Raw genomic sequence first — 18,504 nt, forward strand, 5'->3', positions numbered from 1 at the left:
TACCTCTATGAGTGCTCGCTTCGGCAGCACATATACATTACCTCTATGAGTAATTTGTTGACAAATAAAGCCAGAATAAACTCTACCCTTCCCTCTCTAAACTCTATCTCAGACTTTGACCATGTCTTCTCAGCTTCTATTATACTCTGCATCGCCCTTCTTTCCCACCAACCTTTACCCAGAGTTCAGCTTCATTTTGGACTGTGGCATTAATGATTAAGCTGTAGTTGTTCTTTCAAAAAGTATTGCTTTTCCTGACCTAGGTTGGTTATAACTCTGGATGCAAAACAGTCATAAGTTACTAGTCAAGTTAGCCTTAAGATACCTTGAAGATCTGATTATATCAATGGCTCCCCCTGCTCCAGCCATATACCTCTAAGAATAGCATTTGATCTGGCAGAGCACCTAGAGATGTAATGCACCTGTAGATGCAATGCTCTGATTTATTTGTGCTCTTAGGTACTCCAAATACCAAACTTCAGAGTATTGGCATCGGTTTTCTGATACTTCTTTCTTTTTAATGTTTATTTATTTATTTTCAGAGAGAGCCAGCAGGGGAGGGGCAGAGTGAGAGGGAAAGAAGAATCCCAAGCAGGCTCTGCGCTGATAGCGCAGAGCCCGATGTAGGGCTCAAACTCATGAACTGTGAGATCTTGACCTGAACTGAAATCAAGAGTCGGACACTTAACCGACTGAGCCACCCAGGCACCCCTGATTCTTCTTCTCCTCCTCCTCCTCCTCCTTCTTCTTCTCCTTCTTCTTCTTCTTTTCTTCTTCTTCTTCTTCTTCTTCTTCTTCTTCTTCTTCTTCTTCCTCTTCTTCTTCCCCCTCTTCCCTCTCTTCCTCTTCTTCCCCTTCTCCTCCTCCTCCTCCTTCTTCTTCTTTAGATGAAATTCTTCTTTTGATTATGGCAATACAATGCTAAGATTCATAAAATCAAATAATATCACAGATGGAGGGAATCTTAATCTTGTCCTATGTAAACTAAACTTCCCTGATGGTGACAGTGATGTTGGGTAATTCATTCATATGTATATTTTTTCATTCATATATATATAATGTTTCTATATATATCAGAACAATTCATATGTATATATGTATGCATGTGTACACACACACAGATTTGCAGGCCTTTTTCTTGAAAATTCTTTTTCAATAGATTGAGTAGGGATTGAAGAACCTCTGTTTTTAATAAGCACCTCTAATAATTCTTATGACAGGAATTTAGGGAACACTGGTTTGAAATCCCTCTCCCAGCCTAGCTTACAGAATATTATGAAAGAACTCAGAAGGGACAGAACAAGGACTAGAACTCTAGCTTCCTGTGGCCTATTCTAGAGCCCTTTCTATCATATATCAAGATGTCTCATTTTTGCTAAGTTGAAATCAGACAGAAGAATAAAAAGAAAAAATCAAAGAGAAAGCAATTCCTGAATAGAAATCAGCACAAACTCTTCAGACACAAAAGAGATAATGGCAGTGGAAGAATCTGAAATATCAGTGATAAGAGTGAAAAATATTTGGGGTCTCAGTGATTATGACAGCAGTGATATTTTACACTCATATTTAGAAAGGAGACTGAAGCTGTAAAATAATAAATACTGATATAGTCAGAGAGAGGAGACAAATATGAAATTACAAGAGAACGTGTTAAACAAGGTGTATGAATATAGAGTCAGTACACAGAAATAAATCATACTTAAATATCAGCAAAAACAAATGGAAAAGGGAATTTAAAAAGTGATATTAGCTATAATTGCATAAAAATACCTAGCAATAAATCTAATGAAAATGTCCAAGACCTCAACGTTAAACACTATAGATCGCTATTGAAAGAAATTAAAGAAGATCTAAATATGTATTTAGATGTATTTAGATTTATGTATGAAGACACATACAATGCTCATGACTTAGAAAGTTCATGTTATAAAGATGTCAATATTCCAAATCAACCTATTGTTTCAATACAAAATCCCAATAGGTTTTGTGAGTGTAGAACATGACAAGTTCATTTAAAAAATTTATAGAGGGATGCAAAAAGCCAAGAAGAGCAAAGGCAGTCTTGACGAATGGCAGTGGAGGACTTGCACTACCCAATATAAGACCTGTTATAAAACTATAATAACTATAACACTGTGGAATCAACACCAAGCTAGGTAAGACAACAATGGAACAAAACAGAGTTCAGAAGACATACACGTGTGCTGAGATATCATTAATGACAAAGATGACACTGCGGTGCAGTGGAGGAAATGGTTTTCAATAAATAAACACAATCTGGATATCCATATGGAAAAATTAATTGTAACCCTTATCTTACACCATAGGTAAAAAACAATTCTATATAGATTGTGGATCTGCTTTTTAAAAATAGCTTTTAGGGGCGCCTGGGTGGCGCAGTCGGTTAAGCGTCCGACTTCAGCCAGGTCATGATCTCGCGGTCCGTGAGTTCGAGCCCCGCGTCAGGCTCTGGGCTGATGGCTCAGAGCCTGGAGCTTGTTTCTGATTCTGTGTCTCCCTCTCTCTCTGCCCCTCCCCCGTTCATGCTCTGTCTCTCTCTGTCCCCCAAAAAATAAATAAACGTTGAAAAAAAATTAAAAAAAAATAAATAAATAAATAAAGCTTTTAGAGGAAAACATAGGAGAACATCTCTGTGTTCTCTGTGGGATGTTCTCTGTGGCATATGCCAAGATTTCTTAAATAAGACATAAAAATACATTACCATAAAAGAAAAAAATTGATATGTTGGACAGTATTAAAATTAAGAAGTTTTGTTCACCAAAATACGCATTAAGAGTGAAAATTCAACTCATAGAGTGCAAGAAAATATTCATATTACATATATCTGTCAAAGGATTTGTGTCCAGGCTATATAAATAACTCCAAAAATCACTAACTAAAAGATGCATATCCAGGTTGTTTTGAGTTTCCTATTTTTAATAATACTGTCATAATAACCTTTTATGTAAGTCAAATATATCTAAAGGATAAATATCTAGAAGTGAGATTGCTAAAAATGTATGTTTTTATAATTTTTAGAACTGCCTATCCATTTCCTTTGCTCATTTCTTAGCGAGTTGTTTTACCCCTTCTTGTAAGTTTATAAATCTATATTTATTGATATTAATGGTCTGCCATTCATATTATAATAATATTATTATGCATTGCAAATATTTTTTCTATTTATATTGTTTTTTGGACTTTTAAAATTAAGTATAACCTAAAATGCACAAATCTTAAGTGTAAAACTCCATTTTTTACATTACACAATGTAATTTTTTTTACACTACACAACCATCACCCACTTAATATAAAATATGTATATGTATTTCTAGCACCTCAGTGCTAGAATAATACTTGCTGCTTCCCTTCTGTCTCCCAGCCAAACCCTCCTTCCCCAAAGTAATCACTATTCTGACTTATCACCATAGATTTGTCAGTTTTGAATTTCACATAGATGGAGTAATACTATTTGTATTCTTTGTGTTTGACTGTGAGACTCGTCTATTTCGTTGTCTGTGACAAGTTTTTTTTTCCTATTGTTCAGTAGAATTCACTGTACAAATATGCCACAGTTCATTTCCTTCTTCTTGTGTTGATGGACATTTGAGTTGCTCCCAGTTTTTAGGTTGTTTATTGTCAAGTTTGTTTAAACTAGGAACGTGTTTCCAAGAATCATATTCTTTAGATGGGTCTAGGCCAGAAAGACCTGAGTGAGATTTGGAAAGTGGAAGTGAAGCAGTATGTTTTACTCAGAAAAGTCCAAGTTTGGGCAGAGTTCATAAGTCAAACATTTTGAATCACTAAGGCTTTGTCCTTTGCTGATGGATCTGTATGTATGGGGGAGTGTGTCCAAAGTTCAGGCTGTTTTCAAGTCTTTCCAGATTTTGCTTTTCATCAGGCCCTTTTCAGTGTCTTATGCACATGTACATAGCCCTAGGGTTAGTCAGGAGTGTGTGAATAGCTTGGTGCATGCACATAGCCTATTCTCAAATGTCATTGCCCTAATTAGGATTACAACCTCAGGCTAGTAGGGCTAAGCTCTTGGCTCTTCTGCACTGGCCAGCATCTGTGAGGTCACTTCCTCATAAAATGTTGCAGGGCATGAATGTCCCCTACTCCCACAAACTGAGTGAGTCCCCTTCATGAGGGCAGGGTGGGTAGGAGAGCTATCAACCTTCTTAGAATATTGTTATGATGTTTTTTTTTTCCATTCTTTTTTTTTTTTTTTTTGTCTTTCTCTGATTTATTTCACTTAATACACTCAAGGCCCATCCATGTTGCTACAAATGGCAAGATTTCATTCTTTATTTGTGGCTCAGTAGTAGTCCATTATGTATGTGCACATCTTCTTTAACCATTCATCCATCAATGAACACTTAGGTTGTTTTCATATCTTGGCTATTATAAATAATGATTCAATGAATTGTTTTTTCCATTCTTGAGTTCTTAATTTTGACCCATCTCTTAACAAATTGGAAAGTATAGGAATTATATGTGAATGATATAATTCGCAAATTCTGGCATGTCTAAGAACGCTTTCTTACCAAATTATGGATGACATTTAATGCATAAACTATTTATAGGTCACACTCATATCCTTGTGCAGGTGCAGCTTTCCCAACTTTAGTGTTTTAGCATAGTATTATGGAATGGTTCAAACCCATTGATTTTTGTTCCTTTGTAGCCAACTTACTTTTCCTACTTGCATGCTTATATCATCATCATTTTCATCAAACCATTCAGAACAGGTAAAGTAACATGACATGTCCTTATGTCAACTAACCTTATTGTAGTATTAATTTCATAATATATATGTGTATCAAATCATCACATTGTACACCTTAAACTTATCAATGTTATATGTCAATTATATCTCAATGAAGATGGGGAAAAGATATTTACTTGGCATCATGTCAGGATCATCAGATGATTCTGACAGAGAACCTCATATCTGAGAATCTGTCTCATCCATAGCTCCCTGCATTTCAATGTCTGAAAACACATCCAAAGAGGAGGTACGGAGGCATGGGAGATATTATTTCATTCCTCTTTAAACTACGGTAAAACCTTGGATTGTGAGTAACTTGTTCTGCAAGTGTTCCACAAGATGAGCAAACATTTCTAATAAATTTTAACTTGGTAAACAAGAGATGTCTTCCAATATGAGTAGTACATGACGTAAAATGTGACATGATCACAACTAAGCCAATGGTTCTTCTCTTTCTCTTGCTGCGGGATTGTGTGATCATCAATGCAATATCACATTTCTGTGAAATCCTCAAAAGGAGGCAAAAGCAAGTACTTGTCATTGGATAGGTTCCCTGTTAAAGCTGTATGAAAAGAAAAAGATTCCATTGAGCCAATAGATAGCAGTGATTCTGTTAGTGACAGTCAAATCCATCCTATACAATAACCCTCTTCTCTTTTGTCTCCCTCACACCAGCCATGAAGGTTTTCGAAAGTAAGTGCAGGTTAATTTGTTTATTTTTCTGTATATTTTATATTTTCTTTATTATTTTGTATTACAGTATTGTAATAATTTTTATATGAATAGTTTGGGTTGTGTAACGAATCATCTGAGTTTCCATTATTCTTATGGGGAAATTCACTTTGATATGCAAATGCTTTGGATTATAAGCATATTTCCAGAATTAATTATGCTTGCAAACCAAGGTTTTATTGTACTTATATTTATCCTTAAAGGGTATAGAGAATGATACTCTAGGTATTCACACTATAAAAAAAGTCTTTAAGAACGTGTTTCATTTACAGGGGAAATAATAGGGGGAAGAGAGGATGAGTTGTTTTGATTACAAGAGGTATAGTTTGAGAACATACTGTTAATGTAGCCAGCATTATCAGCTCATACCACCATGTACTCATTTCTGATAGAGTAAACACTAGTCAAAGAAATCTCAGCATAACGACTTTCAGCAAAAACCATTATAATTTGTATTCCTATGTTAGAATGATATTCTTGGTTTTTTTTTTTTTTAATTTTTTTTTTCAACATTTATTTATTTTTGACAGAGAGAGACAGAGCATGAACGGGGGAGGGGCAGAGAGAGAGGGAGACACAGAATCGGAAACAGGCTCCAGGCTCTGAGCCATCAGCCCAGAGCCCGATGCGGGGCTCGAACTCACGGACCGCGAGATCATGACCTGGCTGAAGTCGGACGCTTAACCGACTGCGCCACCCAGGCGCCCCATGATATTCTTGTTTTACTAGCTACTTTAAATATTCAAGCTTGTTTTATTTTTTTCAAGTTTTATTTAAATTCTAGTTAGTTAATATACATGGTAAACTTGGTTTCAGGTGTAGAATTAGTGATTCATTACTTACATACAATACCCAGTGCTCATCACAAATCTCTCTCTAATGCTCATCCCCCATTTAGCCCAGCCTGCACCTTCCTCTCTTCATCAACCCTCAGTTTGTTCTTTATAGTTAAGAGTCTTTTATAGTTTCTCTCTCTCTCTTTTCTTTTCCTGTATGTTCATCTGTTTTGTTTCTTAAATTCCACATATGAGTGAAATCATATGGTATTTGTCTTTCTCTGACTGACTTACTTCATTTAGCATAATACACTCGAGCTCCATCCACATTGTTGCAAATGGCAAGATTTCACTCTTTCTGATGGCTGAGTAATATTCTTTGAGCTTGCTTTAGTTAAGTAATAAATGATACAGCTGTATTTCTAGATAAGTATTGATGAATAAAAAAGATATAAAAATGAATATACAAATAGACTAGCTGAAGAGAGAAGAAGGGAGAGAGAGAGAAGAAAGTAGGAGAGATTAAAACCAAAACGTAAGGATTAAAAAAAAAATAAACTACAAAATTCCTATGGTAAGAGGTAATTATGAAAAAATTTTATTCAACTTGAATCGCCAAAACTTGGAAGCAAGGAAAATTCTTCCAGTAGGTTGGTGAATAAGTAAACTTTGATACATCCAGACAATATAATGTTTACTCAGTACTAAAAGGAAATGAACTATCAAGCCATGAAAAAGATATGGAGGAAACTTAAATGGATATTTAAGTGAAAGAAGTCAATCTGAAAAGGCAGCATACTGTATGATTCTAACTTTATGACATGCTGGAAAAGGCAAAACTAAGGGGACAGTAAAAAGATCAGTGGCTGCCAGGGGTTGGGGGTGGGGGAGAAATAAATGAACAGGCAGAGTGCAGGATTTTTAGGGCAGCGAAATGATTTTGTATACTACTACAATGTGGATACATATCACTATACATCTGTAAAACCCATAGGATGTACAATGCAGAGTGAACTCTAATGCAAACTATAGGCTTGGGGTGATGATGTGTCAATGTAAGATTCATCAATTGTAAAAACATACCATTCTGGTGCAGGATGTTTATAGTGGGGGAGGTTGGGGAACAGGGAGTATATAGAATTCTCTGTACTTTCTGCTCAATTTGCTATGAACCTAAAACTTCTCTAAAAAGTGAAGTTTAATTTAAAAAAAAAGAACTTAAAAAAAGAAAAAAAGAAAAAAAAAGAACTTGCTATGGTCATTGGCTTTCAACTATAATATTTATCATTTCCCCCAAATTCAAAAATACTACAGATGTAATATTATCTACTTAACACTTAACTGCTTATTTTTCTCTCAAAAGCAAATTAAAAAAATTATGAGATACAAAAACAGTTTCATTAAAACAATTATCTAGCTTTACTTTTATTCTAAATTATAGCTTAATTTTGTTAAGAATTTAAATATTTTCAACCAAAATCTAAGGATTATCATATTAAAAGGCTCAGAGATACAATTAAAACCATTATAAATAAATTGTTTTGACATTTCACAATTGGAGACAGCAGTGTGATAAAACAGAGCATTGAACTTGAACTCTAGAACACCTGATCTGCCACTTGTCAACTAACAATATGTGGGCAAATTACCTAAATTCTGTTTTCATCTGTAAAACCTTGGAAATGGAATGCACATGAAAATGCTAGTACTCAGAAAAGGTCAAAATATCATATCAACTGAAAATTCTGAATCAAATTTAATTTCTTTTATAATCAAAAGTTAAGATACTTTTCTTCAGTCTTAGGAATTTTACTCTTAATATAAATTATCCCACGTCTTACAAATTTTATATATATAGCTGAAAGTTTCTTCAGTCATCACTGTCACTTCCTGAGCACCAGCTGCAAATCATTTCCTAAAATAAAAAAAAAGCAAAACTGTAGTAATTATTTAATATTTTCATATTTAATATATTATTTTTGGATGAACATAAATATACAAAATGTAACACCGAGTGATCCCATTTAGTTAGCATTTTGTCATTAATAATCAGATTGCTTATTCTATAATTTAGTCACTTCATTAGTAATTTGAAAAATTAATATTGCTTGTAAAGAAAACAATCTTCAGCATAGTTTTAGTATTACCTGGCATCTCTTTTAGTCTTCTTTCACATACCAACACCACTTTTCTTTTTACCCCACTGATTTAATTACATCAGGAAATGAGAAAAAAATGTGGTTTAGATCAGCCTACATCATTTTGAAGAGTGAAAAAGTTACATAATTTTTTTACATCAAATTCAGTCAAAACATTAAGTAGTATATTTTAAGAGTAATTCATCATTGGTTCCTTTTGTAATTCATCAATGCGCTTACAGTAATGGAATTTATATTCCAGTGGGGGAAACAGACAGTAAACAAACAAATATATAATATGATGTCAAGTAGGGATAAATACTATGAAAAAATGAAGATTAGTGATGGAAGAGTGGTGGAAGGTGCTATTTTAGATATGATAGTTGTTGGCAGGTCTCCTTGAAGGATGACATTTGAACAGAGATCCAAATGTAGAGAGAAGGTCATAAAAATGTGGAAGGAGAGTAGGTACTGTCCAGAAGGTAGGCCTCCTTGAAGGGTGACATTTGAACAGAGATCCAAATGTAGAAAGTCATAAAACTGTGGAAGGAGGGCAGGTACTGTCAAGCCTGAACAGGAAATACAAATATCCTAAGGCAGAAGCATGCTTGTGTTTGCTGGCTGAAGTGGAATGAATGAGGAAGAGAATGATAGGAAATGAGGTCAGGAAGATGTCCAGAAAACCATGGTTTCTAGGTTATGATAAAAACTTTGGGTTTTGGTTGAAATGTAATGGGAGTCATCAGAAAATTTTAAGCAGACAATTGACTTGAACTGTTTTAGATCAGTGAATACACTATAATACACTATAATTGTATCAGAGTTTCTCACATAAGAAATAATACTGGCTTTGATTCAGGTGGCTCAGGTGGAGGTGGTGCTAAGCAGTCAGGATTAAAATATAAAGATAGAACTTACAGGACTATCAAAAGTATTGGATTTAGGGCATGAGAGAAAGAGAAAAGTGAAGAATGACTCCTGACATTTCTGATCTAAACAACTGGATGGTGGTATCATTTACTGAGATGAGAAATACCAGAGGAACAAGATTATGTGAAAAAATTACAACTTCAATTTTCAACATGACACATTTGAGATACCTAGTAAATTTTCAAGTATATATGCTATGGGCAATTGGCTATATAAGTCTGACATGGTAGAGGTTGGAGCTGGAAATAAAGATTTGGGAGTCACTGACTGCAGGGGTTTATTTGAAGGTATGGAATTGGATAATATCATTTGGGTAGTAAATTACAATGGTTAAAAATATTCTTGTATTTTTAAACTAGTCCAAAATCAACAAAAAGCTGGCATATTTTGAAGTTAATACCCAGTTTAAGAGAAGTGGTTTCTAGGCCATATATAAGTTGTTGCAAGACAGCTCAGTTCACTGCATGAACTCCAGAACTATTACATTATTTGATAAAGAAATCTGCTAAAGCTTCTTTTGTGCATGACCATTTTATAATTTTTAAGGATTAAGTTTCCATTTATTACACAACTAGTGTATGGCATAAGAATGTTCAACTTGACACGATCCCCATAGTATGAGTTTCTTAAGTCAACCCCAATGTCCCGAGTTCTACTTTTGTAATAGACTTCATGCTGTATGGGTTATATGCATAGTATCACCGTGCTGTTAAAATATTCAGTTGACTTGAAGGTATCCAGATTAGCCTTTGAACATGACATACTAGTAAAGGAAATATATTTTCAATCAAAATGGTAACTGTGACTTGGAAAAAAGAGTTTACCCATAGCAAATGCATTCAGATTCCTAAGCCAGTGGTTCTCAATGACAGCAATACTGATCCCTTAGAGATGGCACAGAAATTTATTTGAAGTGTTGTTTGGATGATTTGCAGATTGTTAGTGGCATTTAGTGAGAGGGGAATTTAGGAATGCTAAATGTATTACAATGTAGGAACAAGTCTTACACAATAAAGAACTCTACCACATTGTGCAAAGCTTTTCAAAGTCCACTAGTATATTCATGTACCTGGAAGACCTGTTTGTAATTTTAAGGCTGGAACCTAATTTCAGTTTTATAAACTATTCTTTTGCACAGACTTAAAATTTACTGAAATTTAATGAACTATTATGTAAACTGAAAGAAGACTTTACATTTTTTTAAATGTTACTTTAAATGTTGTAAGTAATGCTGCAAAAACATAGGGTGCACATATCTTTTTGAAATAGTTGTTATATCTTTATTTAAATCTTTACCTCACAAAGATTTTTGTATTTGTTTTGGAAAACATATTAGTGATATGAATGCTTTCTAATCCTTATTTCAACAAGTTAAATAAAGATAAAAATGTTGACATGGTGTGTTGAATGGTTGTCTTGCTCCTCTCAATTCTAAATTTATTCATTAAAGATTTCAAATATACTATAAAACTATAATAATCCAAACAGTATGGTACTGGCAGAGGAATAGACACATAATCAATGGAACAGATATAGACAGCCCAGAAATAACTCCACATTTATATGGTCAATTAATCATGACAAAGAAGGCAAGAATATACAATGGGGAAAAAATAGCCTCTTCAATAAATGGTGCTGGGAAAAACTGGACAAATATATGCAAAAGAATGAAACTGGATCTGTTCTGTTATACGGCTAGCTAGAGTCAGTCGTTTTCTTTATCATTATTACTTAACACAGGAGATTAGCTTTAATACACATAGAGTCCCATTTCCCTCCTGAGAGTATCAACCCTGTATGCTTTTAGTTAAAAAGTATTTATGAGTGGTGGCGCCTGGGTGGCCTCAGTCGGTTAAGCATTCTGACCTGACCTTCGGCTCAGGTCAGTGATCTCACGGTTTTGTGAGTTTGAGCCCTGAGTCGTGGGCTCTGTGCTGACAGCTCAGAGCCTGAAGCCCTGCTTCGGATTCCTGTGTCTCCCTCTCTCTCTGCCCTTCTCCTGCTCATTCTCTCTCTCCCCCTCTTTCTCAAAAATAAATAAACTTAAAAAAATAAAAATAAATAAATAAATGTATTTATTGAGCATCTACTATGTATCAGGTGTGTGCTAGGTGCTAGTACTCAATGTTAAGTGAAAAATAAACAAGACTGGTCTCCTCCTGCAGCTTAAACTTCAGAAGAAAGCAAATCACCACAAAAGATATAAATTATAATTATGACAATTGACATAAGCAAGATATTGCTCTGAAGTTCTGCAAAAAGGAGGATCTGACCTTGTCAGGAAGGTATCCTTGACAAAGTGTGTCTTGAACTGTAATCTAAAGGAGAAAAAGTTAACTACATGAAAAGAAGGAAGTGTTTCTGGCCGAATGAAAAGCAGTGTTTAAGGCCCTGATATGGGTGTGAAAGGTTTGAGTATATTGGCAAAAATTAGGTAAATGGTTACTAGAACAAAAAAGCAAGACCATTATGTTAAGATGTTTTGTCTCTACCATAGAAGAAATTACAAATGACACTTGATGCGGGAGTGGTTAGGGGAGATGACCCTCTGTTGTGAAAAGCCTGTATATAACTTTTCATTCGGCAACAACGTAACTACTGTTGACCAGAGGCCTTACCAATAATATAAGTAGTTAATTAACACATGTTTTGTATGCTATATACTACTATATGTGTTATATACTATATTCTTATAATAAATCAAGGTAAAGAAAATGTTAAGAAAATTATAAGGAAAAGAAAATACATTTACAGTACTGAAAAAAAAAATCTATTAAAAAAAAACCATGTAAAGTGGACCTGCAGTGTCCAAACCTGTGTTGCTTAAGGTTCAACTGTACTAGTCATTGAAAAGTTTAAAGCAGGAGGGGGTGACAAGATTATATTTGAATTATGAAAAGAGCAATATGGCTACAAATATACATAATGGATTCAAAACTGGGTTTGAGTAGATAAGGGGGTGAACCAGTTGGAACATCACTGCAGAGTGAAATGCAAGAAATACGGTAAGTTGAACTAGAGTAATAGCAGTGGAGATGCAGAGAAGTAGATGAATTTGAGAAATATTAAGGAGGTAAAATAAATAGGACTTGATGATGGATTGACTATGCTACAAAAAAGGTAGAGGAAGTAAATCCTTATATACAATTAGCTTCTGGATTGTATTATTATGAATCCTGCCTTTCACTAAGAGGAAACACAGTGAGCCAATGATTATAAGTTGGTTTTTGGACAAAGTGAATTTGGAATACCTTTCCTGAAAGATGGTGTTGGACCTATCTGTTTCTAGAGCTCAGAGGACCAGGTCAGAGATGCAAATTTACGAGTTATCTATATGTAAGTATTGATTACAACAAAAATATGGAGGAGATTACCTAGGGAAAGAATGTGGAAAAAGGAAAGAGGGCCTAGAATTAAACCTTGCTTGGGGAACTCCAGCTCTAATGAGAGTAGAAGATTCTAAACTGGCAAAGGAGACAGAGAAAAGTATCGAGAGAGACAGGAGAAAAACCAATAAGACACAATGTCACAGTGTCAAAAGGAAGGGAATGATTCAACAAACAGGTAATGATTAACCATAGTACCAAATGAATAAAGAGTTTTATTCTTTTAATCCAAATTTTAGATCATAATCACTATGGCTCCACAGTGAATTCTTACTTTTCCAATTACTCATATTTACATATACTCACTTAAAGTACTCATCAGAAGGCCACTGTTGTCATGAGATCTATTCCGGCCAGCATCCATATCAGGAATCCTGCACTGTGGCATGGTAGACATGACAGGATGTCCTGAGATATAAGTCCCTGGATCAGAAGGAGAGGATCTGCACTCTTCATCGTCTGAGTCACTGGAACTATCCTCACTACTTGAAGATGATGAACTTTTGGAATCCGATGAACTATCACAACTACTCATCTGGTCCATTAGACTAGCTTCTGCCTTCAGTTCTGAAAATAAAGCAGAAATTAATAGGTTAAATAAATAATATTAAACATAGATATTAAATAAAGTAAATTTTGAATGTGTTAGCTTCTAAGAGACTGTTGATGAGGAATAAATGAGATATATATATACATTTAGAGCATTTAAAGCATTTTACTTAAATTTTTTAAAATGTTTATTTATTTTTGAGAGAGACAATGTGAGTGGGGGAGGGGTAGAGAGAGAGGGAGACACAGAATCTGAAGCAGGCTCCAGGCTCTGAGCCGTCAGCACACAGCCCAAAGTGGGGCTTAACCCATGAGTTTTGAGATCATGACCTGAGCTGAAGTCAGATACCTAACTGACTGAGCCACCCAGGCACCCCTAAAGCATTTTATTTAAAAAGCTCCTCTACCACCAAAACAAGCCATACTTCAATGTTGGGAAAAATGAAAAGACATAGGCAGTGCCTAAATCGAAATACTACATTTTTATACCATTATACTTAAATATGTATGTAATTCAAATAAAATAAAGAATGTGAAAACTTAAAACTATAAAAATGAAAATCTATTTTTGCAGAGACAATCCTCCAACTCCTCTTATCCTAAAATATATATAATGCAATGCAATACCTACAGATGAATTTCTTTTTTTTTTCAGCTTTTTTGACATATAATTGACAAAACTGTATACATTTAAATGTACAACAGGCTTCTGGCCCTGGCATAAAGTGGCTCAGCCAAAAAAACCACTTTGCCTTGAACCAGGAATCTGGACATTCAGCGTGAACAGCTGAGTGATGCTGGGTGGACAGAGCTCCTGCCTCTCTGATTCAGCAATTTGAGGTGGTCAGGCTGGACAACAGGGTCCTCACAGAGGTGTGTTGCAAGGATATTACCTCTGCCCTTTAGGCCAACCCCTCCCTGACCAAGCTTAGCCTTTACACCAAAGAGCTGGGTGATGCTGGTCTGCACCTGGTGCTCCAGGGCCTGCAGAGCCCCACCTCCAAGATACAGAAGCTCAGCCTCCAGAACTGCTGCCTAATGGAGGCTGGCTGTGGGGTTCTGCCCTACATGCTGCACTCAGTGCCCATCCTGTGTGAACTGCACCTCAGTGACAACCCACTGGCATATGCAGGCCTGTTAGCTGCTCTGCAAAGAGCTTCTGCAAACTGCCAGTGGCCAGCTGTGAGCCCCTAGCCTTGGTGCTCAAGGCCAAGCAGCACTCCAAGGAGCTCACGGTGAGCAATGACGACATCTGCCAGGACAGCCCCAGGGCACTATGCCAGGGCCTCATGGACTCCAACTGCTAGCTGGAGGCGCTGATGATGGAGAACTGTGGTCTCACATAGGCCAAAGGTAAGGATCTGTGTGGCATCATGGCCTCCAAGGCTTCAATGAAGGAGCTGAACTGGGTGACAAGCTGGGCGACCTGGGCATTGTCCAGCTGTGCCCCAGGCTGCTACACCCCAGCTCTTGGCTCAGGGCCCTATGGCTCTGGGACTGTGACATCACCACCAAGAGCTGCAGAGACCGGTGCCATGTCCTTAGGGCCAAGGTAAACCTGAAGAGCTGAGCCTTCTGGGCAATGCACTGGAGGACAGGGTGCCTGGCTGCTGTGTGAGAGCCTGTAAGAGCCTAGCTGTCAGCTGCATTCTTCATGGGTAAAGTCCTACAGCTTACAGCTATCTGCTGCCACCACTTCAACATGATGCTAACTCAAAACAGAATCTTGTAGAGCTGTAGATGAGCAACAACTAGCGGGGTACTCTGGCATTCAGGAACTATGCCAGGTCATGGGCCAGCCTGGCACCATGCTGTGGGTGCCTTAGCTGGGGAATGTGACTTGACTGAGAGTGGCTACCACAGTCTGGCCTCCCACCCACTGGCCAACCACAGCCCATGCAAGTGGGACCTCAGGCGACAACTACATGTGTGACCCAGGCATCTAGCAGCTGATTAGAGCCTCCAGAAGCTCAGCTGTGCCTTGGAACAGCTGGTCCTGTACGACACCTACTGGATGTAGGAGACAGGACTGCCTGCAGGTCCTGGAGGGGCACAAGCTGAGCCTAAAGGTCATCTCCTGAATGGCCTTCTGGCCTAGCTCCTGCAACCTGCTCTCCTGATAGCCCCTACCTGGGCCCCTGCATGAGACTGGCTGCTCCTGGGGGTTCTCACTCTGGGTGTCCTAGCTTTGACTGAAGAGAAATATGCAAATCAATTGACTTCTGTGAGAGAACTTTAGACAATCTCTAACTATTAAAGCACTTTTTTGGTAGGAGGAAAAAACCCAAAATGTACAACTTAATGCTTTGGTAAACATACATTGTGAAATGATTATCATAATTAAGTTAATTAACACATCCAACACCTCATAGTTTCTGTGTGTGTGTGTGTGTGGTGTGTGTGTGTGTGTGTGTGTGTGTGATGGAAAACCTAAGATCTGCTCTCTTAGCAAATTTAGACACCATGCCACTGGCACAAAAATAGACACACAGGTCAATAGAACAGAATAGAAAACCCAGAATGAACCCACAGCTATATGGTCAATTAATCTCTGAAAAAGCAGGAAAGAATATCCAAATGGGAAATAAATCTCTTCAACAAATGGTGTCAGGAAAACTGGACAGCAACATGCAAAAGATTTAACTGGACCACTTTCTTACACCATACACAAAAATAACTTCAAAATAGATTAAAGACCTAAATGTGAGACATGAAACCATTAAAATCCTAGAGGAGAACCTAGACAGTATCTAACTTCTTTGACATTGGCCACAGCAACTTCCTACTAGATGTCTCTTGAAGCAAGGGAAACAAAATAAAAAATAAACTATTAGGACTACATCAAAATAAAAAGCTTCTGCACAGCAAAGGAAATAATCAACCAAACTAAAAGGCAACCTACAGAATGGGAGAAGATATTTGCAAATGACATACCTGATAAAGAGTTAGTGTCCAAAATATATAAAGAACTTCTAAAACTCAACATCAAAAAACCCCCAAATAAACCAATTAAAAATGGGAAGAATACATAAATAGACCTTTTCCTAAAGAAGACACACAGATAGCCAATGGACACATGAAAAGATGCTCAACATTACTCATCATCAGGGAAACATAAATCAAAACTACAGTGAAATATCACCTCACACCTATTAGAATGCCTAAAGTCAACACAAGAAACAAAAGTGTTAGTGAGGATGTGGAGAAAGGGAGACCCTTGTACACTGCTGGTAGGAATGCAAACTGGTACAGTCACTCTGGAAAACAGTATGGAGATTCATCAAAAAGTTAAAAATAGAAGTACTCTATGATCCAGGAATTGCACTACCAGGTATTTACCAAAAGAATACAAAAATATTAACTCAAAGGGATACATGCACCCCAATGTTTATAGCAGCATTATCAACAATAGGGAAATTATGGAAACAGCCCAAATATCCATCAACTGATGAATGGATAAAGAAAATGTGGTGTGCATATGTGTGTGTATGTATGTGTGTGTGTATATATGTATATATATGTGTGTGTGTGTGTGTGTGTGTGTGTATACACATATATATATAATGAAATATTACTGAGCCATAAAAAAGAATGAAATCTTGCCCTTTGCAACAATATGGATGGAGCTAGAGAGTATTATGATAAGTGAAATAAGTCAGAGAAAGACAAATACCATACGATTTCATTCATGTGTAATTTAAGAAACAAAACAATCATAGGGAAAAAAAGAGAGGCACAAGAAATATACTCTTAACTATAGAAAACAAAATGAGGGTTGCTGGAGAGGAGGTGGGTGTGGGGATGGATTAAACATGTGATGAGGATTAAGCACCGGGTGTTGTATGTAAGTGTTGAATCACTAAACTCTACATCTGAAACAAATATGGGACCCTGCCCTACCTCTTGCCAGTATACCCTGCTGCGGAGCATCTCTGGGTGGTGGAGTGGTATCTCAGACCTGAAGAAAAAGGAGAGTACTTTCCCCGGTCACAAGTTGTCAGTGGGACTTCTGATCCATCTCTCTTGTTTTCCTTATCCGGGCTACCCTGGTGTTGTTGGACTTTTAATCCAGGGGAAGAATGAGCCTATCTGGAATACCTTCTATAGCTAAGTTGGGGGTCAAGACATACTGGCCCTGAACCATCATCATCTGGGAGGGGAATATTTTATCATGCCCTGACTCTACTATTCCTCTAGTCCTTCCTGAGTTCCCTAACCAGATGACCCTCCAATTTCTACCTTTCAGAGTTGGCCTTTGGTTGTCTTTTGCATTATTTCCAGAGTTTATAGTTTTACTTTGTAGGGAGAAGCAGGGAGTGATAAATCTATGCTGTCTTGTCCCACAATACATTTTCAAAAATTGAATTTATACAGAGTATCTGTTCTGTCAAAACAAAATAAAATTTTAATTTTATAAATAGAACATAATCTTCAAATATTTGTGAAGTAAACACAATTATAAAAAAAAATCCATGGACAAAGAAGCAAAAAGATATTAGAAAATAGTTCAAATTAAATGCAAATCAAAATGAAAATCTCTGGAATGCAGCTAAAGTACAGCTTAGGGTGAAATTTAAAACATGAAATGATTATATTTTGGGGGGAAAAAGACAGTCTCAATTAAGTGAACTAAACTTGTACCTTAAGAAGCTAGAAAATAAGAAGAACAAATTAAAACCAAAGTAAGTAGAAGGGAAAAAATAGTAAAAGCAAGAACTAAGGAAAGAGAACAGAAAAAAAATAGTGAAAATAAACTGAAGGCTGATTGTTTAAGAATATAAATAGTATTGACAAAACTCAACCATATTTATCAAGAAAAACAAGACACTAGACATAAATTACTAATGTCAGGAATGAAACAGGTGACAGCACTACAGATCCTAAAGACATTAAATGGATAGGAAGGAATACTGTGAACCACTCTGTGCCCATAAATTTGATAAATAAGAATACACCAACTCCTTAAAAGGCACAAACTACTAAAATTTCTCAAGAAGAAACAGATAATCTGAATATTCCTAAACCTTCTAAAGAAACTGACTTGTAGTTAAAACCCAACCCCCATCCCAACTCCACACACAAATTTCCAGGCACAGGTGGCTTCACTAACGAATTCTACCAATCATTTAAGTTATAAATAATGCCAGTGTGATACAAACTCTTCTGGATTATTAAAAAGAAAGGAATACTTTCCAACTTGTTACTTAAGTTGATATCAGAGT

The 18,504-nt window shown here is 36.5% G+C and overlaps 1 protein-coding gene across 1 annotated transcript in view; it reads right to left on the reverse strand.

The window, feature by feature from the left end:
• Positions 1-7,139: 7,139 nt before the first annotated feature.
• The window catches only part of EAF2 (ELL associated factor 2), a 38,790-nt gene continuing 27,425 nt past the window's right edge, over positions 7,140-18,504 (reverse strand). The window contains exons 5-6 of the mRNA XM_030329910.1: positions 13,040-13,300; positions 7,140-8,194 (exon numbers count right to left, since the gene is read on the reverse strand). Of these exons, the coding sequence (XP_030185770.1) occupies positions 8,163-8,194; positions 13,040-13,300 (293 nt within the window). The 3' untranslated portion in view covers positions 7,140-8,162. The remainder of the gene's footprint in view (positions 8,195-13,039; positions 13,301-18,504) is intronic.

Source organism: Lynx canadensis, chromosome C2 (genome assembly GCF_007474595.2).
Source record: "Lynx canadensis isolate LIC74 chromosome C2, mLynCan4.pri.v2, whole genome shotgun sequence".
Lineage (NCBI taxonomy): Eukaryota > Metazoa > Chordata > Mammalia > Carnivora > Felidae > Lynx > Lynx canadensis.